The 26,642-nt window shown below is 53.6% G+C and overlaps 1 protein-coding gene across 1 annotated transcript; it reads left to right on the top strand.

Annotated features, from left to right (window-relative positions):
- Positions 1–1,348: 1,348 nt before the first annotated feature.
- LOC131573527 (receptor-type tyrosine-protein phosphatase kappa-like) lies at positions 1,349–26,636 on the top strand. The gene is made up of 29 exons (XM_058827556.1): positions 1,349–1,486; positions 9,161–9,358; positions 9,912–10,124; positions 10,562–10,804; positions 11,635–11,886; positions 12,455–12,745; positions 13,127–13,224; positions 14,536–14,728; positions 14,865–14,976; positions 15,091–15,325; positions 15,541–15,580; positions 16,116–16,221; positions 16,384–16,451; positions 16,747–16,889; positions 17,026–17,113; positions 17,699–17,769; positions 18,164–18,200; positions 18,886–18,983; positions 19,154–19,270; positions 20,368–20,525; positions 20,604–20,739; positions 22,026–22,175; positions 22,354–22,453; positions 22,934–23,013; positions 23,430–23,564; positions 23,997–24,122; positions 24,692–24,849; positions 25,106–25,241; positions 25,749–26,636. The coding sequence occupies exons 1-29, from the start codon at positions 1,426–1,428 to the stop codon at positions 25,821–25,823; spliced, it is 3,918 nt and encodes a 1,305-aa protein (XP_058683539.1). The 5' UTR covers positions 1,349–1,425; the 3' UTR covers positions 25,824–26,636.
- Positions 26,637–26,642: the final 6 nt, after the last annotated feature.

The following is a 26,642-nucleotide window of genomic DNA, read 5'->3' as shown; positions in this document are numbered from 1 at the left end:
CCCTTGCAGCCCCAAGACACCTTTTCCAGGGCAAATACATTTGAGTACAGTGAACTCTCTGTGGGTGAGCTTCATATGTGAGCAAAGGAAATAAAAAAGCAGGTTCACAGAGGTGGGGACTCCTGGCCCTGCAAGCTCTGTTGCAGGAAGAGGTGAAACTCAGACAAGGGAGACTGATTTTCTGAGCTTAGGAGGGAATGTGGCTGGGCAGTCTCCTGCTCTGTCCCAGAGAGGTAAAAGACTGCAGGGGTGCCTGCCCTCAGGCAGCCCCTATGTTGGCAGAAAAAGAAGAAAACAAGAATTCTACCATGATTTGCTCAGGGTTAGTTTTTGGGGGTGGGTAGGGCGAATATATTTGGAGAGGACCACCCTGCGCTGGCCTGCTTAATGCTGCAGAATAAAGGTGTTGCAAGGCGTGGAAATCAGCAGAAAGCAGAGCCTGACCCCAGGTGTGCAAGCACCTGTCCTTGCTGAGGAGCACAACAGAGGGGAGTCATCACAGGGGACTTCAGCCTGGCTGTGAAGCCTCAGAGAAAACTTGGGGGCTTGTTTTTCTCCTAGGTGTGTGCTTCAGTTGGGATGCAGGCCAGGCACATTCAGCAAGCTGTCTGGGGAAACACAAATTCATCAGCTCCTGTGCTGGACCTCCTCTGACGGTTGGGTCTGCTGCTGTGGCCAGTGCCATCAGCCTTCAGCTGCACAGACAGCCTCACCAGCAGTCCCTTTTATCCCCACTGCCTGTGCTGGCCTCCCACCCCTTCATGGTCATTCATAGTCCCGTCATAGTCAAGTTTTGACAAAACCATGTGCCACAGCAGATGAGCTCGAGGCCTCCAGGGCTCTCACCCCCTTCTGCTCAAGCATCTGTTCTCAGCCCAGCCCTGAGCACCCAACCATTCCTGCCAAAATTTTGGCTTTCCCATCCATGGCACACATTGCCAGGTAATTAAGATCACCTGTGTCCTTCAGAAGTCTGTTTTATCACAGTCCTTATCAAGGCAGTAACAAGGTGAGGACTGTCCTGATGTGGTCACTGCTTGACTTTCTGTGTGAGCATGGATGCCACATCTTCCTGCTAAAGCCCAGCCATGAACCAGAACACCTCACGAGTCCTTCTGAAATCTGTGCTGGGAGAAGAGGTAACCCAGCTGGGTTAATACCTGGTCCTGACAGAAGACCTAAAATCTGGCGTTTTAGACAAGAAATTAGAGACAGCAAGATTGCAAAAGGGTCATGGAGCGGAAAGAGAAAGAAGGCAGCACTGGCGGAGTTTCCCTCTCCAATGAGGAAGCTTCTTGCACCATATGTGATTTCTCTGCGTGCCTGTTTCCTTTCCATGCTTGCACCACTCACAATCAGGCGGGTGTGCAGTGAGGCAGCTGGTGTAGCTGAGACCTCAAACCTGCGCTGGGAGCATAGGCAAACATGGCCCTGCAATGGATGTTTCTCCTGCTCCTCACACCTCTGCTGGCAGCACTAAATCATGGTAAGTCCTATCCCAACAATTATGGAAAACCCCAGGAAAGAGGTAAGCAGTGCTCCCTCCTCTGCCCCCAAGAGCAGGTTTTACTGTTCTCCTTTTGCAGAGCTGCTGTGCAACTTTATGGCATGCAGGATACAGCATTTGCATCAGAGAGGTCTTTCATCCACACTGGAGCCCGAGTCCACCAGCTGGGTTGTGGTTAAGCAGAGTTCTGTTTGGGGTTGGAGAGCAGCAAAGCTTGGGGTGCTGAGGAAACCTCTGCAGAGTCTGGAGTGTTCCTCCATGGAGCTGGAAATACAAGGTGTCCATCTGTCCTTGTACAGTGTCAGGGTGCCATGTCCTCACCACAGAGACGATGAGTACCCAGAAAAGACCTGGGGAGACATGAGCTGAGCCCCTGCGTGTCCAGGAGAGCCTGGGGCAGGAGTTATAATATTCTGGGATTGCTCTTTAATGGACTTCCTTGGTGCTGGAAGGAGGAGGGCACCCCCAGGGTTCTGATGGGCTCTTCCTACACTGGCTGCACACTTTGATGCCAGCAGAGTCAGTGGGAATTTGCAGGCTCACATGTTATCTGTCCTCACAGGAGGCTGCACTGACTGGCAATTGCGCTGTAGGTCCAGGAGCTGTGACCTTGCATTGTTCTGGATCTGTCTGAATTGGAGTATTTCTCTAAACTAATGTTTTTGGAGCTAGGTGATAAAAATAATTAAACTAACATCTAATCATGTCATCCCAGTCCACTGTGGTGTTGTATCTGGGTGGACGCAGGCTAGAGAAAACAGCTGATCTAGTGGTTGTGACAGAGTACAGGGAATGGGATCAGAAACTTTAATTGCTGATATGAAGTGACATCAGGGTCTGTGCTATGTGAGAGGTGTCACGGGAGCCTGTTTCCAGGGAAAATCTGTTTGTGTGGTTGCAGGGAGTGTAAGCACACTGCCACACAAAAAACAAGGGCTACTCTCTAACAGAGTATAGTCTCCTGCCCAGAGTGTCTTTTCATTGCCCAGATCCCTGCTGAAGCTGCTCTCCTAGGCCAACATATGCAATGTCCAAGCATTGTGTAGCTTTCCTGTTAGAAAAGGTTTCCTGTTAGGAAAGGTTTCCAGGTTTCCAGGTACACACTAAGATCAGGATCTGTCTGTGTTATGTACAGTGGGATACAACAGGGACCTGTAGGCCTGCAGACTCTTGTCACACTCGGCAGATCTCAGTCACCCAGCCATCCCCAGAGGAGTCTGGGGCTGCCTGTGACAGAGATGATATTGCTGAGTTTGCACCTTGGTGCCTGTGAAAAGAGGAACCAAGACAAAAACATGTGGTGGCCGCACCCAGCATTGTGAGCAGCCCTGCCTGCATCCTCAGCATGTGGGCTCATCCCATCCTGGCACCTCTGCTGAGGTCCAACCTGATGGGTCAGGGTCCTTCTCTTGCAGAGGGACAGGGCAAGGAAGATGGCCCGAGTGAGGCAGGAGGATCTCTCGCATCCCTGCTAGGGTGGAGGGGGCTGACAGTGGCAGTGGGACAGTGGGACAGGGTAAAGCTGTTGGACAGAGAGAGGGAACAATAGGGTGGGATCCATGAGCATATCCCACGCCCCTGGTGTGCACAGTGCCACAGAGAGCAGTGCAGGGAACAGCAGTGCAGCCACAGGCACAGGATGTGGTTGGCCCTGCTGCTCTGCTCTCCCCATCAAGGGAACGCCGTGCACCAAGCAGGGTGTGTTGTGTCATTGTCCTGCCGTGCTGCTCTCACAGGGCGTTTTTCCTCCCTGAAATGCCGTACTTGTACAAAACACTCCACACCTTACAGTCCCAGTGCACCTGGAAGGCAGGTGGAGAAGCTTCTAGGGCATGTTTTCTATGCAAAGGAAGGGTCTGGGATCCAAGCTGGCCCTGACCCCATTTTCATCAGCCTTGCTTGACACTGTGTAGTGTCACTAGTGATCTAGTGGCAGCTGACAAGAAGTTCTAACAAGGAGCACAGCTGCAATGACCAGGGGGTGGGAGGGTGGTAGCTAAAACTAAGCCACAACCAATCTGAAAGGTTTTGTCTCAGCTGAATTCCAAACAGTGCCTAGAAGAGAGCCTATGGGGAACATGAGTGCTAAGAGATACTGCAAAGGAGTGCCTGGGGCTTGACACCCTAGGGGTGGTGAACTGTGTGCTCCACCATGCTTCCACTTCCCATCACCAGAGCGCAGATTCAGGAAACACGAATTTTGCCTCCTGCTCTTAGACAGGTGTCAGATGTCCTTTTGCACCTGGTGGACCACTACAGATTAAAGTGCCACCACATCCCAGCTCTTCTCACAATGCCTTGTTCAGTGACTTGTTTTGCCACCCCCTTTCCCTGCCATGACTCCCAAGCAGAGCTTCACCAAGGTCTCTGTGCTCCATCACTCTTAAAGACCCACTCAGCAGCTTTGGTTGCTAGTGAGGAGTACAGAAATACTCTAAGGCCCATGTTTGTGTTCCCAGTGCCTTGCAGTACAACTCTCCACTGGTGGAAGGAGTGATTGCTTTTCTTAGCTCCTCTCAGCAAGCACATGGCATCAAACACAGCAAGACTGCAGTGCACTTTGCTGTCACCTCTCTCAGCTGCTGAGCTGCCCTGCCAAAAGGGTTGAACTTCGCCTACTGCTTCTTAGATTTCACCTTGTCCTTTATTCTTTGTGTGTGAGATAATATAGTGTAAGAAAGGACACCTTTTGCTGTTAAGCAAAGGGCTGAACCCAGGAGTCTGACCTGAATTACCAGCATAGCTGTTTCTCCTTTCTCCTGACCCTCCCCTTCTGGCCCATACTGGGGCTTTGTTTAGCCTGCCAGGCTCACAACTCCTTGCAGCAGGAACAGGCAATCCAGACATTTCTGAAAAAGACTTTCTATATTCATGGGCAATAACAATATCAGCAAGGAGGGTATTAATTTAATTGCATCAACTAGGAAAAAAACGAAAACAGTAAATATCTGTCTTTAGAAGGCAAAAAAAAAACAAAAACCTTTTGTTACCACTCCTGTTTTAGGCATTCAGTATTTTCCATTTCACAGTGAGCACACACTGCATGCTACAAAAGGTGCCTATTTGGTCATATCTACACTATATTTTCCTTGCTGAAATTTCGCTTGACTCAGCCTCCTTCCTCAAGCTGGGGCTGCGAGCCTGTGGGCGGCTCTCTGCATACCACTGTTCAGGGTAAAAAGAGTGTCTGAGAACTGTTCCATTACTCTCCCACCTGCTGTTAATCCCAACAAGGTTGGAAGCTGAGTGTTTCTTCCCCCTTTCTGTCTGAGCACTCTTTTTTCTCCATCAGGGTGCAAGCCCCATAATACATCCAACTGCTTTGCAACAAGTGGGGTGTTCCATTTCTCCAGTGGAGGTCCCATGAACACCTCCAAAGCACACAAAAAGCCACCCTGGGTGAGAGCACGAGCTCTTTTGCTCCAAGGTGCCCTTTTCCGCTGGAAATTTTTATGGAATGGATTTGGAAAGGCGTATAAGGAGGGTGAGGACAGTGGTGTCCCTCCCAGCCTGTGCATCTTGACTGCACCCAGCAGCCATGGATTGATTTCTCCCAACAAGCCTCAAGTGCTAATTGCATGCCTGACAGGCTTGGACTTACTGCAGATGTGAGGCTGAGTTGGATTGTAATCAGCAGTGTTCTTGAGACAAAAAACAGGCATGGACTGAAAGTGTCTTCTCTTCCCCATTCTGCAGAGAAGCAGAGCTTTCTAGGCTTTACTGTCAAACAATCATCAGAAATGCCACCAGGAGGGACTCTGAGCAGCTGCAGATGCCTGGATGCAGATGGTGTCAGTGCTGTGACAGGGAGTTCAGCTCCTCTGCAGCCTCAGGAACGTGGGCAGGAGGCAAGCCCTGAAGGGGCTGTGATATTTAGGCACTGCTGGCAGGGTGCTCTGTGTGCAGGTGTTAAATAGGCGTTGGCAGTCCCCCAGGCTGCCCTGCTGGTGTACACTATCCCTCTGCAAGGCAAGCAAGCTTTTTTTGCCATACCCATCCCTCTGACAGGCACTCTTAACTGCCAGGATAACAGGATAACTCCCAGGATTCTGATGCTGGTGCACTCCCCTGTAGTGGTACTCCAGTCACTGGAGTCTTTGAGTATGGGAATGAGCTGTGGGCTCTGCCTGCCTTTTCTGATCTCTCCCACCCAGCCCCTGGGCTCTGCTCAGCATGGTCCATGCCCAGCTTGGATCTGGGTGCTGAATCTGCCTCTGTCTGCCCCTGAGCACAACAGGGGCACATTTGGTGGGTCAAAGGGCGCAGGAGAGCCTGTGAGGAATTAAAAAACTGGGGGCAAATTATCACCTCCATTCCCAAATTCAGAGAGATGCTGTTTGTGTTCTCAATAGCTTGCAATGCAACTCTCCAGTGCAACTGGAAAAACAGTGGTAAACAGTGCCTGCTCTTCTTAGCTCCTCTCAGGAAACACATGGCATCAGACAGCTCAGACAGCTTGGGAAGGAAAGGATGAGTCGCAGAGGACAGAAATCCCCCTGCTGCTTGCAGGGAGCCCTGCAGGTAGAGGAGAAGAAAGGAGGGAGCAAGAGGGTTTGCCTGAAGGACTGCTCTCCTGTGTAGTCTTTGTGTCCAAAGGACAGATGTGGCCACTGACACACTTCTGGCACACGTGTGGTCTTTGCAGAAGCATGTTTCATGTGCCCACCCTTGCCTGAGGCTGCTCTGGAATCTGTGCTTCATCCCAGCAGCATTCCACCATTCCAGCTCAGCAGACACTGACAGGAACACTGAGGAGACCCTGGATCAAGTCTGCACATTTGTGGAGGCCTTTTCACCTGAAAAAAAGATAACAGAGAAGAGGCTGATGTTACTGGCAAAGGATTAAATCTGATAAATGCCCAGGTCTAAGAGAAATGATTCGCTGGAGTCCTGGTGAAGGTGGACAGCCTAGTCAGAAATATGTGACTGTTATGCCAGATGATCTCATTCAATCCCTTCACAGAGATTCCAGCCCGGGAATCTTACACAGCACCTATTTTCTTGTGCCCATAACCAAGGAAAAGTAACCTGAGTTACAGGGGGCAAAGGCAGGGATGGGCAGAATGAAGACCATCCTGCTGTAGGAAAAGACCAGATTTGAGACCATTTGAGGTACCTGAAGGTGCACTAATCCATGGGACCTGATGAGATGCATGTGTGGGTCCTGAGGGTGGAGGAAGAGGCAAAGACATTACCCATCATAGCTGAGAAGCTGTAGCAGGCAACTTCCAGTAAAGCTCCCACTGACGGTAAAAGGGGAAGCACAACCCCCTTTTTAAAAAGGGGAAATGAGGGAGACCCAGGGAACTACAGGCCAGTCAGTCTCCCTTTGGTGAGGGACAAGATCATGGAGCAGTTCCTGCTGGAAACTATTCTAAGGTACATGGAAATTATTTGTGATGGCTTCACAAAGAGAAAATAATATCTGAGTAATTTGTTTGCCTTCCATGGTGGAGTGACAGTGTTTGTGGATAAGGGAGGAGCGACAGACATCATCCACCTGGACTTGTGCAAGGCATTTGACACCGTCTTGTATGACATCCTCGTCTCAAAACTATGAAGGTGTGGATTTGATGGATGGACCACTCGGTGGGGGAGGAGTTAGCTGGATGGTCACACTCACAGTATTTTGATGTTCACTGGCGCAGGATGCCCAGAGAAGCTGTGGATGCCACATCCCTGAAAGTATTCAAAAAGGTGTTCAGACTGTGGATGGCTTTGGGCAACCTGATGTAGTGGAAGGTGTCCCTGTGCATGACAGGAGGCTGGAACTAAGGGATCTTCCTTCCAGCCCAAGCCATTCTATGCTTTTATGAAAGACTGAATGAATCTTAAGTGCCTTTAAACAATAATTAGCATAATTCTAAATATTCCTAGTTTCATTTCTGCAGAAGTAGCACCTTTTAGTACAAGGAAGAATTACAAACTTTAAACAAAGAGGCCCCCATTTGTGCTACAGTGAGTCTGCACTGTACTGCACCTCTAAATAAGCAACCATGAGATGTGGCTTTTTCAAACACAGAGTTACCCTTGGCCTCTGCAAGGAAGCCTGGTAAGTCTAGAAAGGTTCATTCACAGTTGTTTCAGCGGTAAGAGCTTTGCCCTATGAAAAGACTCAGGGAGAGCTGGAAGCAAGGCAGAGCTCTGCCACCTTGCCAGCAGAATATCCATGTTTGTGGAAAGATGCTGTCCCAGATACCTCTTGAAGTCTGCACCTGCATCAGCAGTGTCTGCAAAGGAGAATTTCCCTTTTCCTCCTGGTTTCCTGCCCAGCAGGTTGCCATGTGTGGCGCTGCCAGTGGGTTTTGCGTGCTGTGGGACCTCTCACAGCTACCGGGGAGTGTGGAAAAGGAAAACTGGTGAGACCCCCTTGCACTGAAGTCAAGAGTGGGGCAATGTGGGAGAGGCCAGCCACGCTCATGAGCACTCACAGCCCCCTCAGCTCCTAAGGCTACCTCCACTGAAGAATTTCCATCCCCTCAAACTGCTTCTTGCTTCCAGGCCCCACATGTCTCTTTTCAAGCAACTATTGTTCACTTTCTGTGGTGATTCTAGGGTCAAAGAAATACCTATCAGTGAATAATCTTCATACAGACATAATTCAGGGCCCTGAAATGCAAATTAAAACATGAGAAATTATTTCATGAGTAGCTCTCACCTGATTGAAGTGCTTGGTACTCAATTTGCCAGTCTGGGAGTATTTTTTTTCCCACTTATTTGTCAGGGGCTTCATTCTGTCTGGGGTGGTGCAGGTGCTGTGGTCCACTATTGCATGAGGTATGCAGAGCACTCCTGGTTTCCTGGGGAGTCCTGATGCCACTCAGGTGTTGTAGGAATTGGTGCAAACTCTCTGTGCCTGCCTGACTGCACCCTGGTAACTCTGGACAAAGTTTGGGTGGCTACAGATAAATTTTCGTGGTAGAGGAACACTCAGAGAGTTACAATTCCTATGTGGATTCTGATCAGAGGGTAAAGACCCAAATTAGGGCCATGAAGACAGTCAGCAGCACTCCTGTCTAGAATTTAGTGAAAACGAATTTGGAGATTTACTTCAATCAATTCCTCAGCCTACATGTTGCAAAACACAACCAAAGGTGCAGCCCCTCCTGCCAGCTCAGATGAGGGGGTGTAACTCATCTTGGGTGAGGGTGGGAGGTGTATGGGATGGGAGGCTGCTCCTAGGAGCCAGCAGACATTTTGTGAGAGGGGTGGAGAAGAGGAAATAACAAGTGTAACATCCAGACCAAAAGCAAAGTGGCAACTTGAGTGGGATTTTGCCACAAACAAGTGTCTGTGTGGGTGTGAGCAGATCGTGTCCAGCAGAATGACAGGAATGCTGACGAGTGGTGCCAGCAGACACTCTGGTGCACTTCCACAGCCCCTGTATTTGTGGGAGAGAGCAGCATCTCCCAGGCTGCTGGATCCCTCAGGCTGGGGTGCCTCCACAGCAGTGGGTGGGCTGCACTGCCCCTGAGGCTGTGAGGAGGGATAAAGCATCTGGGGGATGGGGCCCATCCTGGGAGGTGCCATCTCTGCCACCCCCCTCTGAAGAGAGGGGCACTGGCACCCCTCTGCATGGAACACCCTCATCCTCAAGGATGCTGCTGGAGCCCAGTAGACCCTCAGGCTCTACCTCCTGGTCTTTGCACACAGGAAAATGTAAATTTCCCTCTCACTGGGACCGCAAGCTGAGGTTTAGCCCAAAAAAGGACGATGGCTATGCCTTGAATGAAGTGGTGCAGCTCAGCTGTGCTGGGAAGCTTCTTGGGAAGTTTGCGCCATCCGTCCCACAGATCCAATGCATTTCCAGAGGGGCCGAGATCCTGTGGAATGAGACTGCCACCTGCAAAGGTAAGCACAGCCCTGCACCACCCTGACCCAGGGTCCTGAGCTGGTGACAGACCCTCTGTGACCTGGTCATGCACATGACAGTGCAGGCATGGGAGACCTGGATGCCTTGGCTTTCCCCCATGTCCTGGCAGTGACAATGCTCTTTTTGTCTCAGCACCTTGCTGTAGGCACCTGCTGGGCTCTGTGCTCCTGGGAGGGGTTCAAAGGCAGGAACAAGGGTCCCTGCACTGGGGGGATACTGTAAGCCCTGTGCCTTCAAACAATGATGGGGTGTATGGCCAAGGTGGTGGGAGGGGATGGAACTCTGTGTGAAGACTGGGGAGGAATTCAGTCCCTGCCCAGCCTTGTCCAAATGGAGCCTGAGTTGGGAAGCCTGCAAGAGTGTAGTAGGCATGGATGGGACTGCTCTTGGGTGGTCTGCTGCCACCAATAACTCAGGAGTTGCATGTAGTAACCAAAGGAGATGGGCCCTGTCAAAATCAGAGCAAAAGATATCCCAGGAGATCTCTTCCCATCCTGCTTACATGTGCTCCTTCTCCTCTCCTCTGTGCAGAGAGATGCCAGCGGCCTCAGTGGGACTCACAGCTCCAGTTTAGCCCAAACCAGAGATTTTACTGGGTCAAGGAAGAGGTGACACTGAGCTGCTTTATGAATGACACTTCTCCCCTTGCTGTGATCAGATGTGCAAACTGGAAGGATGCTTGGGATGTGCTGGACATTGGGGGAACATGGCTTAGGTTGGCAGAGAACCTGACCTGCGCAATGGGTAAGCTGGGAACCAGTAGGTCTCCCCTGCAATATGCACTTCCCGCTGTGGAGGGGACCTGGGCATCCTGCCAAACCTGATACTCCTCGGGCACAGCTCAGTCAGGTCCCAGTTGCAAACAGTCTCCAAGAAGGAGAGGGTTAGAAGCCTTCAGTGTGGGACAGGTTTTCTCTGTCCCTGCATCTCTTCCCTATCTATTTCTGAGTTGTATGTCATGGGGAAGTTGGAGGGGGACAGGTCCTGTGCCTCAGCTTTCACCTCTCTCCCAGTGTCCTGTATCACCTCCTTGCCCAGGCACATGCACTTTTTCTGCTCTTGGGTTTCCTCATGGTGTAGAACGCTGACATGTACCACAGTTCATCATGGAAAAGCCTTGGTCCCTCTCCTGCCTGAGCATTCCCTCACTGAAAAGGACTCTCACACTTTCTCCCTGACAGCAAAATGCCCAAAACCTCAGTGGGATTCAAGACTTCAGTTTTCAGAGAACGAAACTGAATACCTACAGAATGAAGAACTGACACTGACCTGCCCCAAAGATCTTGAGCCCTCCTTCCCTAAGGTCAAATGTACAAAGGAATTCCAGGGAATGAACTCTGGAAAACCAGTCTATGTGGGTGCCTGGTGGGGCAGGAACAGCACAGGTGCCTGGACACTCATTGAGAGGGATGTCCTGTGTGTGGGTAAGTGAGGCTGCAGCAGCTCTCCCATGTCTCCCCGCTACCTTCACCCTCCTTAGGGCAGTGCTACCTGTGCAAACTGCTGAAGAGGAAAACCCAGGCAGGAGACAACAGACCAGGTAGAACCAGATGGCCAAGCTGAAATCTCCTGCAGTGGTTCCTGAGCAGGCCAAGTCTGGGGCTCCCAGGCCAGGGGCAGGATCTGAGGCTGCCACCCAGCTGCCCGTGGAAGTTCCATTATCTTTGCTGTGCCTCCCAGTGCCACCCTGGAATGCACAGGTCTGCTTGTTCCCCTGCTGGCCTCTGGATAAGGGACCTGGGGACACCTCATGCACCTGCAGGAGCTGGAGCAGAGGGGAATGAAGGGGGCTTCATAGTGCACAGCTGGTTCAGGCCTTGGCACTGGGACAGGAGGCTGCACAGGAAGGACCTGGGGGAGGAGCAATGCCATTCATCAGGGGACGGGGATGCAGAGCTGTCCCAGGCAGAGACAGAGCTGTGCTCAGTGGGGGCATGGCAACACATGGCAGTGTGCTCAGGAGAGATGGGCAGGGAGAGATGAGATGGGAACATCGCTGCTTTGGGCTGTGGGAGGTGGATGGGTGTCCACAGACAGAAGTGGATAAGGGCAGGTTCATGGATGAGTGATCCTTCACACTCTCAAGCACAAGGAATGCCCCTTCCAACAAGGTTTGCCCTCAGGTCACATCCCAGCAGATGGATGTGTCACCCTCACTCCCTTCAGAGGCTGGAGGTGTTGCTGGGTGTTGGTCTCCCACCACTCTCTCATATCTCATCTCCTCACCTCCAGCCCAAATAACACCCTCTTTCAGCTCTCCCAAGAAGGTGCCAAAGGCCCCCACAGGACTCCATACTCCAACTGGCACCAGACCAGGTGAATTATGAAGTGGATGATGAAGTGACACTGAACTGCCCTGAAGGTTTCCAGCCATCCTTCACTGAAATCAAATGTCAGAGTGAATTCCAGTACTATGATCATGTGACACCTGTGTACAAAAGATTTTGGCATGGAAGAGACTCCAGAGGTGCCTGGGTCCCCATTCAGTCCAATCTGAAATGCATCAGTTAGTAAGGGATCAGGAGAAGGAGAATCCTTTTCAGAGGGAGATCCTGAGAACATCTCTGAGGGGGGACAGCATGGGGAGGTCAGTGTTCTTCCTTGGGCCCACCACTGAAAAGATGGTGCCTGTGGAAGCAACTCCTGCTTCCAGGCCAGGATGAAATGTCTCCTGTTGCACTCTCCTATGGCACCAAAGGATGTCTGCAGCCACATAGCTCAAAGGGTTTGAGGGAGGCTGGGTCCCTTTACTGCTGCCTGTGAGCTCTGATGGCCCAGCTGGCGACACACTCTCCAGGCTCCCCTATGTTCCTCCCAGAATATCCTGAAGTTTGGCTGAACAGGTATGGTTGTGTCACTGGAGACATTCACCCAGGGGTTCACATTCAGTTTCCTAGTGCATCATAATCCCAAACTCCTCCTGCTCCCCTTTGGGAGAGCTGCAGTGACCACCTTCAGTCTCACTTTCCCTCCCACTGGGCTGGGTGATGAGCAAGGTCATTTGACTGCACCATCCTTCCATGTCTGGGCAGGGAAGGGAATAACATGACCTTCTGTTAATTTTTCCTTCACAGAAGTCCTCCAGGTTGACCCTGAGACCTTTGAGATTTCCAGCACCAGCATCAAACTGAGCTGGACCTGCAGGTTCCCTGATGCCTGCCAGGGCATGAGGGCCATGTGCCGGCTGGCAGCGCCTTCCTCCCCTCCCTGTGAGGCTGAGGAGGTGAAGGGAGAGCAGATGTTACATGGCCAGGAGGGAACATTCACCTGCTCCCCTTTGCAGCCCTTCACTGAGTACAGTGTCACCATCGACTTGCCCCCCAACACAACCCTTTTCTCATGGTTGTTCACGACAGAGGAAACAGGTATGTGCACAGAAATACCGGAGATGAGGAACAGTCCAGAGCTGTGTCACAGGTGGATCAATGTGCTCACCACCTGCCAGCTCAGCCTGATCATTTGCTCCCTGCAGGGATGTGCCTGGGATCGGGGCTGTTTGGCTCCTGTGGAGCTCTGGGGAAGGGGCTGGGAGAGCCCTGGGCAGGGCACATCCCATCCTCATTCTCCCACTCCCCACCACACTGTTGTGCTTCCCAGTGCTGCAGCACATGAGGCCTTTGCAGGGGACAAGGCCTTTGCAGGGAGTCCCTTTTGCAGCCTGTCCCACGGCCAGGAGCTGCCTGCACCCATCCTCCTCCTCAGCCCCTGCTCATGGCCCCGTGTGTGACCCCACTGTGTGCTTCCAGTGCCGGACAAACCGCAGCAGCTGTGGCTGGATCCCGACAGGGGCTCTCTCCGCTGGAACTCGCTGCCCTCCTGCAACGGGGAGATCATCGGATACCAGGTACCGAGGGACCAGGGCAGAGCCTCGCCTCCCGGCCTGGAGCTCTGTGCAGGCAGACTGGGAAGTGTGAGCAAGGGACAGCTGGCATGAGCCACAGCTCCCAGCCAGTAAATCTCTGGCCTTGATGAGCACCAGCGTTTTCTGTTTCATTCTCAGCATTCCTCATGCTCTGGAGATGCCCAGAGAGCTGTGAGAGCTCCATGTTCTTGGGGCTTCCTTCCTGGCTCTGCTCTGCTTTGGCTTTGGCAGGCTTTTGGAGGCTGGTGTGCAACACATGGTGACGTGTCTTCCGGCGTGGCATCCCAGGGTTTCCTGCACCTCTTGCGTACTCGTTTCTGGTTCTTGCCACAGAAAAACTTGTGGTTTGACTAATCCTCTGAAAGTCCCTCCTGAAAGCCCCTCCTGAAAGCCCCTTCTCCAGAGAGCTGCACCATTCTGTTGAGTTTTCCTCAATGCATGGCTACAAGCATCTCCTCTGTCTCTGGGTTTGGGACACGTTCCACAGCAAAACCCTGCTCTCTGGCAGTGGGAGGGGCTGTGTGTGCTGCTGACATTGTTCTCAGAATGCTCTAGGTCCTCTCTGAGGACAGAAGTCCCCATGCTGTGACAGGGACCTTGCAAGCTGTTCCTTTGCCCTTTCCTGGAGAAGCTGTCAGACAAGCTCTTGACAATGCTGGGAGCCTGTTCATCTGGCTACCTGCTCCCAGACTCCCATGTGTATGAAAAGAATCCTTTTTTTCCACTTCCAGTTGTCTTCACTTGTGCATAAGCCCAGCATCTGTTTCCGTCAGCAAGGGAGAATGGCCGTGGATCTCCTGACAAATTCAGATGATGCATGGGCAAATGGGGACCCTCCATCTGTGTTACTTATGGAACCTTTAGTCGTTGTCCTTTTCTCTTAGAGAAAGCCTTCAGAGCCCAACATTACACAGAGAAAAGAGAAGCTTAGATTCCTCGGGCGGAGGATGTCACCGCGGTGCCTCGGTGTTGCAATACACCTGGGGTGACCTGTCCTCAGGCTCAGTACATGAATCTACAGCCCTGCAAACCAACAGCCTCCCTCTTCCCTTCCCAGAGCCTCGGCCCTTTGCTCACAGAGGCTGCTGCTCACACGTCCCGAGCTCTGGCTCCCAATTCCTCCTCTCCTCTCCTCCGCTCTGAGGAGCCCGCATGGGGCTGAGGCTCCTGCCCGCTCCTCTGCGGAGCCTTCCCGAGCCGGGGCAGGCCCAGGGAAGGGAAGGGAAGGCTGGCAGGACGTTGCCAGCTGCGGGCACGGTCCCCGCGGGTTGCAGCTGTGTCTCCTGTCCGCAGCTGAGCATCACAGCCAGGAGGGCAGGGGACAGCAGCGTGCTGGAGACGGAGCGGCTGCGCCTCAATGGCTCCGTCACCGAGCACCGGCTGCCGGAGCACAGCCCTGGCAGCAGCTACACCGTGACGATCCAGGGGCTGACGGCTGCTGGAGCCGGGCCCGCGTTGATGAGGGACTTTGACAGCGACAGCTCCGGTAAGCCGCGCTGCGTGGCCGTCGCGGGAGCCCGGGCACGGACGAGCCGGGCTCGCCTGCAGCGCCGCCCGAGGCTGCCCCCGCTCCTGGCACAGCCGTGCCGATGCTCATTCATTCCCCGGCTGTTCCCCCGCAGACGCCCCGCACCGCCGGGGCAGCGGCTGCCGCAGCGTGCGCGACATCGCCCCGTCCCAAGGCACGGCCGTGCTTCCCCTGCGCCCCCTCGCCCGGGCCCCCGGGGCAGCCAGGTGAGCGCAGCCCCCGCAGCTCGGCAGCCCCGGCACGGCTCTCGCCAGCCCAGCGCCGGCTGCAGACGCCTCCCTTCCGCCGTGCCCCGCCGCCACCGGCTCTCGGCCCCGCAGGGAGCACCAGCTCATCGTGGCCGCCACGCACAACGCCTCGCTCATCGAGGCCATCTGCTCGGGCCGGCCGCAGCTCTCCAACGCCAGCGTCTACGTGGCCGCTCTTCTCAACCTCACCGCCCCCACCGACTTCGTGCTGGGCGACGGCAGCCGCGGGCAGGGCCAGCACAACGCTGCCCTCCGCCCGGGCCGGGACTACACGGCCCTGCTGCGCCTCAGCCGCCTCTGGCCGCAGGTACCGTGCCGGGGCTCCTGCTGCCTGCGGCTCGGCCCCTCGCTGCGGCTGCGCTGCCTGTGACAGCACAATCCTCTCCCTCCCGTGCCTTGCCGCCACCGTGGCCCTGGGGGCATCGGCCGGGTCACTCGCGGGCCCGGGCGGGGAGCCTTTGCCCCCAGGCAGGGCAGTGCTGCAGCAGTGGCCTCAGCTCTCCCTCCTGTCTCCTCCAACAGGCGGAGAAGTTCACCTGTGTCTGCTACAGCTTCTCTGTCGGTAAGCGTCTCCTCGCTTGTGCTGCCCAAGCCTCTCTCCAGCATCTTCCCTTTTGCCAGCCTGGCAGCTTCCCTGGAAATGAGCTGGCCTTGGACTGATGCAGTGGGATACTGCCGTACTTTGGTCTTCACAAAAATTCTCCAGATCTTGAGGCTGTGTGTGGTAGATGGGCTCTGGGCATGTCCTCAGGACACTTTTGTATGTGTGGGCCCAGTGGTCACTGGACATCGCACATCATCCCTGCCATCACCACATATTTAGTCCTAGCCTCAGCAGTCCCCTGGTGCATGTGCCACCTAAATGCAAATACCTCACCAGGCTCTGGCACTGCCTGGGGCCTTCAGGGACACAGGGTCCACAACAGAGGGTATCACACCAAGCAAGCACCTTCTTCTGCCCCAGCTCAGCTTTTCTCTAATGCAAAACTCAGGTTGACAGACAAGGGAAGTTGCTTTTCTCTCCATGTCCGAGTGGGATGTCTTAATGCTTGGTTCAGGCTGTGCAGGAACCTAAGCCTGGGCTGTGCTGCTTGCAGGTCAGGAGCCATCATCTCTGCTGGACAGGAAACTGGTGGTTTTGGCAGTAGCACCGACTCTTGCATTCCTGGCACTGGGGATTTTGCTGCTGTTTGTGGTCTTCAGGTCAGTATGTGCCTCACCTGTCCTGCCCTCTGTGAGGCATTCAGCAGCTTGCAGGGAGTGTCCAAGGGGAGGCAGAGATGAGGCAGGGTGGTTAGATAGTCAACAGCTTCTCCTCTGTCTCTCTGCTCTGCTGGTCTGTGCACATGACTTGCTGTTTTGCAGGCTAAAGCACAACAGTTCAAAAGCCTCGGAGAACAACAGCACTATACCCCTGAGAGGATGTCAAAAAGGTAAAGTATGAGCAAGGGCCCTGTGTTCCTTGTCTGGACAGACTGTCTGTAAAAAGCACAGGCAGGATGATTGCAGGTTCCACAAGTTCCTTGCAGGAACCCGAGGTGATCAGAGCTGGCTGGCACAGGGAAAGGGACCACTCCAAGGAGAAGGGACCTCTCTAGGGAGGGACAGTCTAAGGTTTGGAGAAGCCCTGGCTGCTGTTACGCCATCTCAGTCCAAGCTGCAGAGTTCCAGGGCTGGCCAGGTTAGCACCAGCTGGATGATGAAATCCTGTCCTTGTGGTCTCTGCAGATGTATGCAAGCCAAACACACAGATACCGGTTGAGGAACTGTTGGAGGCTCTGAAGATGTTTAAGAGGGAAGAAATAGAGGCAGAGCAGACAGATGATGAATCAGTCGACAGGCATGGTGCTGGGCTTCTTAGAGAGTATCAGGTCTGGTTTAGCTTTGCTTTCCCACCTGGCTGCACTGCCAACTCCTCAGCCCTTCCCTGGGTGTGTGATGCAGTTGGCCTTGGCCAGCCCCACAATACATCCCAGTGCTGAGTGGGCTTGTTTTCTTCCTCTGCAGCAATTGTCCTCCACTTTGTTACACCCCTGCAATGCTGGGAAGGAGCTATGCAATCAAAACAAGAACCGCTATAAGAGCATCATCCCATGTAAGCAGAGCTCTCCAGGGATTGGCTCAGGCTCTTGGAGCTGGCTGGGGTAGCACCGGATGCTGGGCTGGTGTAGGTGCCCCTCCAGCACTTCAGAAACACTGAGCTACTCATCTCATCCTCCATGGCCACTGAAACTTAGCGGGATTTCTGGCCCCACTCTTTTATACCCTGTTAGAGCATCCTTGTTCTGCTCTTCAAATCCTCCTACAAACTTAGTCAAACATCATATACCTGTTCCTGATGCTAGTCATTGCTGAACACTGCCATGTCCCTTCCAGAGGCAAGTATTTGTGGGAAAGTGGAAGTGACCCAATTTCTTATAAACTACAAAGCGCCTCTGGGCCCACATGGTGTGTACATTTGGCAATTTCATAATCTTCCCTAAAATTCCATTGCATTTCCTGCTGTGCCATGTCACCCTTTGTCTCATCAGCTGTTCTTTAACCCTGAACATGTCCTGAGGCCTGGGGTGCTGCTGAGGAGACAACAGACAACCACAGACTTTAATAAATTACACCTTCCCCCTTAATCAGTCTCCTTGTCGCTGCCCTAAAGCATCAGTCCACTTTCCTTCTCTTTCAGATGATCACTGCCGTGTGGTGCTGCAGCCCTCTGACACCGGGAATGGCTACATCAATGCCAGCTATGTGGATGTAGGTAGTGAGGAATTGTTATCCTGGGAAGGGTAGGAAAGCTGCCTGGCTGTGCTGGGTGAGGACAGTCCTGCTCACACTGGGGACCCTGAGGTCTGGCACTTTTTGCCCTTTAGATGGCATTTGGGATTTCACTGAGACCTCTTTGAGCTGCCTGGAGTACTCTGGGTCTGTGTGCAGTTCTCATCTCTAACAAAAAGGGACCTATGTGAGGGGACAGGAACTGAGATGCAGCCCCTGGGCACCCACTGTCTGTGCTGGCCAGGAGAGATGCTGTGGGACCCACTGTGCTGAGAGTTCTGGGCTTCAGTGCCTGGGGGATGGATGCTTTATTTCATTCCCTGTTAAACATTTGACTCACGTGATCAGAGCTGTTTGAATCTCTCCCCTGCAGACCTACCGAAGTCCACGCTTCTTCATTGCAGCTCAAGGTAGGTGTTCCCAAACTTCATCTTGAGGAGATGCCATTCACTGCCCTGAGCAATCTGGGAAATGAGGAACTGGGGTAGCAGCCAGGGAGCTGTGAATGTCTCACTGCATGTCCCTGTATCTCCAGGGTCTCTGTCCTGAGCTGCTGCAGGGCATGGAAGGTCTCAGTGGTAGCTTGGCAGCAGCTGGAGCTGCACTGCCCGGTATGAGGACATGGTCCTTCCACTCACAAGCCTAGTTTGTTCCCTTTGGCAGCTGGTATGACAGGGAGAATCCTGCAAATGCCTGGGATGTCTGCACCCACTGCACTCAGATACAGTTTGTCTGCTCTGTGCAGCATGCAATGAGGAGGTCTTGGCTCCCTGCAGAGCTGCAGAAATGCTCTTTGGAAAATAGGGCCCCAAATGTGGGAGCAGCTCTCAGTCATTTCAAGGGCCAGCATGCAGGAGCCCCTAAAGCAGCAGTGAATCCCTGACATGTCCTGGGCTCATCTTCTCTCCCTTCTCCATGTCCTAATTCTGACCTGGTGATGAAGCTGCTGTGGCCAGCACCCCTGACAGGTGCTGATGTCCCCTGGCTGCGCCTCTGTGTCTGGGCAGAGGAAAACCTGGGAATGTTCAAATTGTGCCTGGGAACACACCCTCATGGCTTGGACACTGGCACAGGGCTCTCCTCTTCCTTCCCAAGGCCCCTTGTCTGGAACAGTGGTGGATTTCTGGCACATGGTCTGGCAGGAGAAGACCTCAGTCATTGTGATGCTGACGGGCTTAGTGGAGCAGAACAAGGTAGAGAAAACCTCTCAGCCCATGCTCAGCTTGGGCATCACCAGAGCCAGGCTTCCACACCTGCTGTGCTCCCAGTGCAGCTGTCAGTGCAGGCAGGCAGCAGCTCTGCACCCCTGCAATACTCTCCTTGTAAGTTTGCCTGTACCCAGAGGTCTCACTGCTGTTGACAGATCAAGTGTGAGCAGTATTGGCCAGAGCAGGAGCAGGTCTACGGTGACTTCACCGTGACACTCAACAACACCTGGACCACCACAGGCCTTGTCAAACGCATCTTCTGCCTGCAGAAGGTAAGCCTGGCATGGAATTGAGGTGGGAATGCAGGATGTGTTTGGGTTCCAGCAGCTGGTGGGAGCTGTCAGACATAGACCCTGTGGAGAGCCCTGCCTGGTCTCCAGCATAAGAAGGTCTGGTGGTAGCACATTGCTGTAAATGGAATCCATGCCAGGGCATCAGTCCCAGGTTTCTGTGCCAGGCAAAGACAGGCAGTCAGCTCCAGTGGTCACCCCAGGTGAGTCTGGACTCACGTTGCACATGGGAATATTGTAGATTCCTGAGTGGTTGGGTGAGGTGATTACAAATGGTATAAAAGCAGATAAAGGGTATAAAATGGAATCTCAGCACATCAAGGATGATGGGACAGGTGCCTGTCACTTGAATCAATCTGCAGAAGGTCCACACTAAAGGTCCTTGGTCACTTGTAGTCCTAAATCTGGACAGGTAGTTTATAGTTTAAGATAACCTACATAAGGTCATTTCCCAAGATATGTGTTCCTGCTGAAGTTACAGCTCAGATAAAGGGCAGAAACTGAAGGAGCTGCAGGGAGGGAAAACAGGTACAATATAAAGAAATTGCAGTTATGCATATTCCTGTCCTTTCTTGTTTTGCCCAGAGCAATATGTAGCTGAAACATAAAGCTCCAAGAGCACCTGATGGTAAGACGTAGCATTAGTTCATGCCAAGTAAATGTGATGTTTAGGGAAAATCACAATGGGCTGGTAACAAGTGACTACATTCACATTAGTGTAGTAACAGCTTTAGGGTATATCTATTCTGGGCAAGGGCTTTTTGATGACTCTGGAAATACCCTGAGCCGTGGTTTTTATCATTTTCCCCTGGGGCACAAGCTGCTTTTCCTGCTTTGCATTCACAGCACAGTGAAGCAGAGAACAAAATGAATTGTGTGGCTGTGTGGTGAATGAATCTGCCCTTCACTGTCTGAGGGGCTATAGTGGAGCAGTCCTTATGGTGTGGGTGCTGCAGGGAGCACTCTGTGCTGCTGCCCCTCTGAAGTGATTTTCTCCACTGCTCCCTCCTTGCTGGCATGCAGTCACTTCACAAAAGTTTCCAGCTCCCTGTTGCCGGCCTTGTCTCCCTTTTTTGCAGGCAGGCTGTGCTCTCCCAAGAGCAGTGGAGCAGTTTCACTACCTGCTGTGGCCGGACCATGGGGTGCCCAGAAACCCATCCCAGCTCCTGTGCTTGGTGGAGGTGGTGAACAAGAGGGTGTTGGAAGCGCCTGCTGGCCCCGTGTTGGTGCACTGCAGGTACGGGGCTGGGGGAGTTTGGGTGCTGGGGCATAGCCAGCAGGGGCAGCACTGACCCACAGTTTTCTGTGTCCTCAGCGCAGGGATCGGGCGCACAGGTACCTTCATCGCCCTGGACTTCCTCTTGAAGATGGGGAAGGCTGAGGGGAAGGTGGATGTGTTTCACTGTGTGCAGCAGCTGCGGGAGCAGCGGGTCAGCATGGTGCAGACCAAGGTGAGGAGAGGTATTTGTTCCCTCCACGTCTCGGGCTGCAGATCCAATTCCCACCTGTGGGAGTCGACACAGGCAGGTGGCCAGAACAACCACTAAACCATGGCTGAAATGCCAAGAGTACATTTATTTCAGTACCTCGCTAGTTGGAGGATCCCAAAGCTAGCTGGAGGATCCTAGGAGGTAACACATAAGTGGGAACACCACCACCATCAGGTTCAGTCCATCCTGGGTGACAGTGGGGCTGCTCTTCTCATCCATTTAACAAAGGCCTGTGCATGTATAGTTTACCAGCTGGGCTGTGATCTCATTTGTGTTTTTATGACCTCTGGCCTTTATCTCTTCCAAAACAGGGAGCTCAACCATGTCCATGACAATGGCCTCCAGGTCTCTGAAAACACCTACATTCTTTCCTCACAGATTCTACTCCCCAAAGCAGACAGGATAAACAGCAGTACGCTGTTTATAACATTGGATAGGATTTCTCACACTGCCATTTTCCACACCTTGGTATTCCCAGCTGTAAATTCAATTGAGAGAATCCACCATGCACCTCCTGAATGAAAAGCCATTCTTCTGCTTTTAACCCTTTGCTGTCAACGTCACCCTTCCCAGGAATGGCATGCAAAGCCTTACTTGCCATGATTGTTCATGATCTAGTCACAGGGACTAGGGCTATCAGGTGATGGAGACTGAAGGATCTTTCTTCAATACTGTGTTAAAACCTAGTTAGAATCTGTGTTTCCCTGAGCCTCTCTGAGGTATCAGCAGCATTTGTGTGCATTGGTCACCATGGTACAGAAGGGCTGTCTTGTAGGTGAGGATAATGAATGAGGGTCCACCTGTCCCTCAGGCTTTCTGGATGTCTGCCCTCCTGGTATCTCCTGGGCAGCAGTGTCCTGGTCGAGGGTCTCTGTCCCTAGGTGATGTGCTTACTGCTGGGTCCCTTGGGAGAAAACTAGGTTGGGCTGGACCAACCAGCTGCTTGTACGAGGTCTAATTAGTCCACAGGTTTTCCAGGCTGCATTCCCCAGAGCAGGGGTCTGGTCTGAGAGGGAGCATTAAACCTCAGGAAGATGATCTTGTCTGGGTTGCTGAAGTTGCTGGCTGTGTCCCAGAGCAGGGCTGCCTGCAATGAGAAGTGTCTGGCCTCAGGGATCCGCAGCAGGAAGGTGAAGGATGAACCTGGCTCACTTCTGGCACAGTTTGATGACAGCTGGTGATCTGGAGCTCCAGGGTTCCTCCTGGACTGGCTCCAGACCATGCAGCTGACCCACATCCTCACACAGGAGCAGTACAGCTTCCTGTACGAGGCGCTTCTCGAAGGCTTGCTCTGCGGCAACACCGGGGTCCCAGTGGAGAGCATCGCCACCCTCGTCCACTCCCTTCGAGAAGTTGAGACCTCAGGCCACAACAGTGTCCTAGAGAAGGAGTTCAAGGTACCACCAGGAGATGGTGCACTCTGGGCTTTGTGCTGTGAGGGCTCATCTGTGATGCCAACCCACTCCCTGCTCCCCTCCCCAGCAGTGGGATGGAGATGGGGATCATTTCTCTGGAGTGGTTCAAGAAGGTGAGGTGCTGACAGGCAGGACTGACTTGGGTGAATCATCTCTACAGGCCCTGCAGAGATTTTCTGAGTTGTTCCAGCTCCTGCCATGCAGAGAAGCAGAGAAACCCAGAAACCAACCTAAGAACCGCAAGCCAGGGATCCTGCCAGGTAACACTGGCAGAGCTGGGCAGCCTCTTGCTCTAAAACCCAGTGCCTGATAGCAGCATGCAGGGGAGCAATGCTCTCCTGCTGCTTCCCTCCCAGCACATGACATTGGCAGGTTCTGCCCAAGGTCCAGCCATTCTGGTTAGTAGATAATAAGTACCTATTAGGCTGATTCCTACTGAGCCTGGGATAAATACGCCCCTGGTCTAAACTTTCACAGTGGAGACCCTCAGATGAGGCACATCAGGGAGCGATTAGGAGTGTGGATCTGCCGTGCTCCCAGCCACGGGATTTTGGACATCCCACATCAGGGTGCCCTGAGCTGCCACAGCCATGGGTGTGGTGGTGCCTGTCCATTCAGTCCTCTCCAGCCCATGCTGCAGGGAGCTATGATGACTGTGTCTGTTGCAGGGAAAGTCCCCTGCTTCTCTATAGGGAGAGAATGACCCATCATTTCCCTCCCTCTGCTCCTTGCCTCTGCAGCCGATTCCTGTCGGCCCATCCTGATGTCCTCGGTGAACGCAGACGGCTCTCCAGCTTACATCAACGCCGTGTTTGCCAGCGTAAGGCTCCGGCGGCCGCCAGAGCGGGAGATGCTCGGGGCGGCAGGGACCCGCCTGCGCTCCCCTGCCCAAGGCCAGGCTGGAGCATCCCGCGCAGGGATGAGGTGTCCCAGCCCTCGGGCTCCTGCACAGCGGCTGCTGGCCCTGCCGCCAGGAGATGGCCCCCGCGATCGCAATCGGCAGAGCCCTGCCTGTGCGGGCAGCGCAGCAGCATTGTGCTGCCACATCTTGCTGGGAGCTGAGCCCGGGTGTGATGAGCTGAGAGGGCAGCGGGGCGCTAACCTGAGCTGCTCTGAGCAGGGCTGGGGTGGCCTGTGTCGTCTCCATCTCAGCGGGGCGGTAGGGAGCCGTGCCTGCTCTAGGAAGGTCTCTCGGGGGTTGTGGGATTCTCCCCCCACATGCACCGTCTTTTGCAGACGTACACCGAGGAGGAGAGAATCATCATCACCCAGCTGCCTTTCCCCACCACGCTGGTGGATTTCTGGGCTCTGGTCTGGGATTACACCTGCACATCAGTGGTTGTGCTGAATCAACTCCAAGAGCTGGACAAGGTCAGCAGCCCAAGCACAGCTCTCCCCTCTCCTGGTTCCCCGTGGGGCCGAGCAGTGTGATTTCTGCCTTTGTCCCTGTATGGATCCTGTCATGAGAGCCCTGCTTGCACCACTACCCACGGCAAGCCTGTGGAGCTCCCTCTGGGATAGCCCTGAGGACAGTCCCAGCACTGCAGCACCACAGCAGTGGGCTGGCCTCGGTCTCACTGGAAGTGAGCATCCCTCAGCTTTTGTCTACCCCTACCCAGGTGTCCCCTCTGATGGAGTGTTATTTTCTGGCTGCAGCTCTGGGTTGGTGCCCAGCAAATGTCTGGCAGAGCCATGTGTACGTGGCTTATGGGCGAGGGGCTGGTGTGAGCCCACCCACGTGAGGTGCTGAGCTCTGTCCTGTGTGCAGGTGGGGCCATGTGTGATTGTGCACCTCTCCCCCAGACATATGTGCAGTTCTGGCCCACCCAGGGCGAGGATGACTATGGCAGATTCCATATCCAGCTGATCGCAGAGGAGCCTGGGGCTGGCTTCACGACTTGGACACTTGTGCTCAGCAACAGGCAGCAGGTGGGCCCTTTGCTCAGAGATGTCAAACTCCTTTGAGAAGACCTTTTGCAAGAGGTGGGAGGACCAGCTGTCAACAGGCTTTAATTTGGGGTTAAATTAAACACAGCTAGAGATGGGAGAGGGGTCTGGTGGGGTCCTGGCAAGGCACTGTCCAGAGCAGAGTATTTTGCCGTGGAAGAGAGGCTAATCCCAAGACAGCGAGGCTGCAGGCAGAGGTACAACTCAAAGGTGTTTTTTTGTGCCTCTCCAACTGGAGGACAGTAGCTGTGGATGGAGTTTGTGCATCTTGGTGGTACGTGGAAGGGGATTTATTGCAGGCAGCTGGACACGGGACTGGTGTCAGTCTGAGCAGTACCTGGTGCTCAGCTCCTGTCCTGTGTCCATCTGCCAGTCTCAGAGCACTTGGTGGAGAAGAGCAAAGTCTGGAGTGGCATGTCCCACTCTGGAGCTGCTTCCTTGAGCCAGTGTGCATGGCTGAGCCAGGACTGGCATGCACTGTCCCTCCCCTTCTCTCCATGAAGCCAATAGGTCGCTGCTCTGCCCAGCCCTCTGTCTTTCTCCCCCACTAGCCCAAGAAATCTGCAGTGGAAATCCAGTTACATCAACTGACAGACTGGCCCATGCAGCAACATCTGCCCCCACACCCTGACACCATCATCAGCTTGCTAGGGAAGGTGGAGACACACCATCGGCAGAACCAAGATGGACATATCCTTGTCACCTGCTGGTGAGTGATGTGTCCTGGAGGAGCAGCCATGGCAAAGAGCTGCACACAGCTCAGGCTGTGTCACTGAAATTGGTCACAGCTGCATCTCGGGTGGATGTATGGATATGAATTCAGCTATGTTAAGGGAGGAAGGCTTCCCTGTGGAGGAAGGTTGGGTTGCGGGATCTGTGGCCAAGATCATGTTGAGAGTGTGGGGGTAGGGCAGCCTGCCACCTGATCCCAGAGCAAATGAAGCTCCCCTTGCCCTCCTCCACAGGGATGGAGCCAGCCGGAGTGGGATCTTCTGTGCTGCTGGTTTCCTGTGTGAGCAGATCCAAAGTGAGGGGATGGTGGACGTATCCCAGGCTGTGAGGATGCTGAAGAGGCGGCGGAGACAGTTCATTAAAAATGTGGTAGGTGCTGACTTCAAACCCTGCTGAGATGGCAACAACAAAACAAGAGCCATATCTTGGATTGTCCCTGTAGCTGCCCTAGCCCCTCTGTGCTCAGGTCATCCTGAGGCCAGGTGCAGATGAGATCTTTGAGAACCGCATTTTCTGCTGCTGGGACATGCCCACTCCCTCAGTGGCAGGTTCTGCAGAACTGAACAGGTGCCAAAGCATCCTGCATGATGAGTGACCCCTTTCTGCTCCACCTGTCTGCTCAAAGTTTTGTGCTGTGGAGACTGGCTCTCCTGCCAAAACCAGCTGTCTCCACTTCTGCTGTAGTCCAGCCCCCCAGCTCCTGGAGCACTTGCCTGGGTTCCTCAGCAGGGAAAGGTGGACTCCAGCTGGGAGGAGGAGGGTGGACTATACCTGTGTCTGGCATGCTCTGCATCAGGAAGCTGTTGGAGACCAATGCTGACATGCCATTGCAGGTGTTGGTCCACCAGAGTCTCATGTGCATCCTTTTATCCACAGGAACAGTATGGGCTCTGCTATGAACTAGCCCTCAGTTACTTGAATTCATTTGAAACCTATGGGAATTTCAAGTAGGGGCACGACCACAGCCTGTCTCTGGATGGGACTTCAATGCCCTGGACAGCCCTTCATCAGTAACAGTGGAAGCAAGAGGAAACAAAAGGGTTTTGGCATGACCCCAAGATGCTTCACCCCCCTGAAAAACCACCCCAAGGGTCTTCTGTGGCTGGAGAACACAGGCTGGACTGTCTCCAAATTTTGGCCAGGCACTGAAATGGGAACCTGACTCTCTGCCCAACATTTGTGCAGGAACTTATCTGGAATCACAGCCTGAGTATGCAGACCAGAGCAGAGGCACCAGGACTTCACCCATCCATTCTTGCCAAGGATGAAGAGAATAGCTGTCCTATCCAGGTTCCCTTGTCCCCATAGGTAGCCCTAAGGAAAGTGGGGTAGCACCAACACCCACATTGTTTGATCAGGGAAGTCTCAAACTGCTCTAAAATCCAGTATTCTCAGGAGCACAGGTTATCTGTCCTACTTTGGGAGAAGTGTGAAGCCCAAAGCCAACAAGAGCCAAGAGTGGGACAACCCTTGGTCCTGTGGGGCTAAACTGGTCCTTCAAACCCCACACAATCTCTTCCTGGGGCTACATCTTCCTGGTGCTGCTCCAAATGCCACGGCCTACCAGCTCCATAGAGGTTCTCTCACCAGCCTGTCTGGCTGCTCCATGGCAATCCCGGGTTTTAGGGGTTCAACGTGAATATCCTGGATGTGGTTCAAGCAGCACCAGGGAGACAGGTTCTGCCTTTGCAGAAGACTTCAAAACCAGTAGTGACCCCATGGCTCTCTGTCCTGTGTCTCACCAATAAAGGCCATGGTGGTGGTGACCCC

Source organism: Poecile atricapillus, chromosome Z (genome assembly GCF_030490865.1).
Source record: "Poecile atricapillus isolate bPoeAtr1 chromosome Z, bPoeAtr1.hap1, whole genome shotgun sequence".
NCBI lineage: Eukaryota > Metazoa > Chordata > Aves > Passeriformes > Paridae > Poecile > Poecile atricapillus.
The sequence above is the reverse complement of the archived record's forward strand: the minus strand, read 5'-3'. Positions and strand labels throughout refer to the sequence as shown.

Excerpts from the sequence above, each read along its gene's own strand:
- LOC131573527 (XM_058827556.1), top strand. The coding sequence starts at position 1,426 with ATGGCCCTGCAATGGATGTTTCTCCTGCTCCTCACACCTCTGCTGGCA. Across the intron at positions 17,114-17,698 it reads CTATAAGAGCATCATCCCAT|ATGATCACTGCCGTGTGGTG; the intron begins GTAAGCAGAGCT and ends CTTCTCTTTCAG. Across the intron at positions 20,526-20,603 it reads CCCGTGTTGGTGCACTGCAG|CGCAGGGATCGGGCGCACAG; the intron begins GTACGGGGCTGG and ends CTGTGTCCTCAG.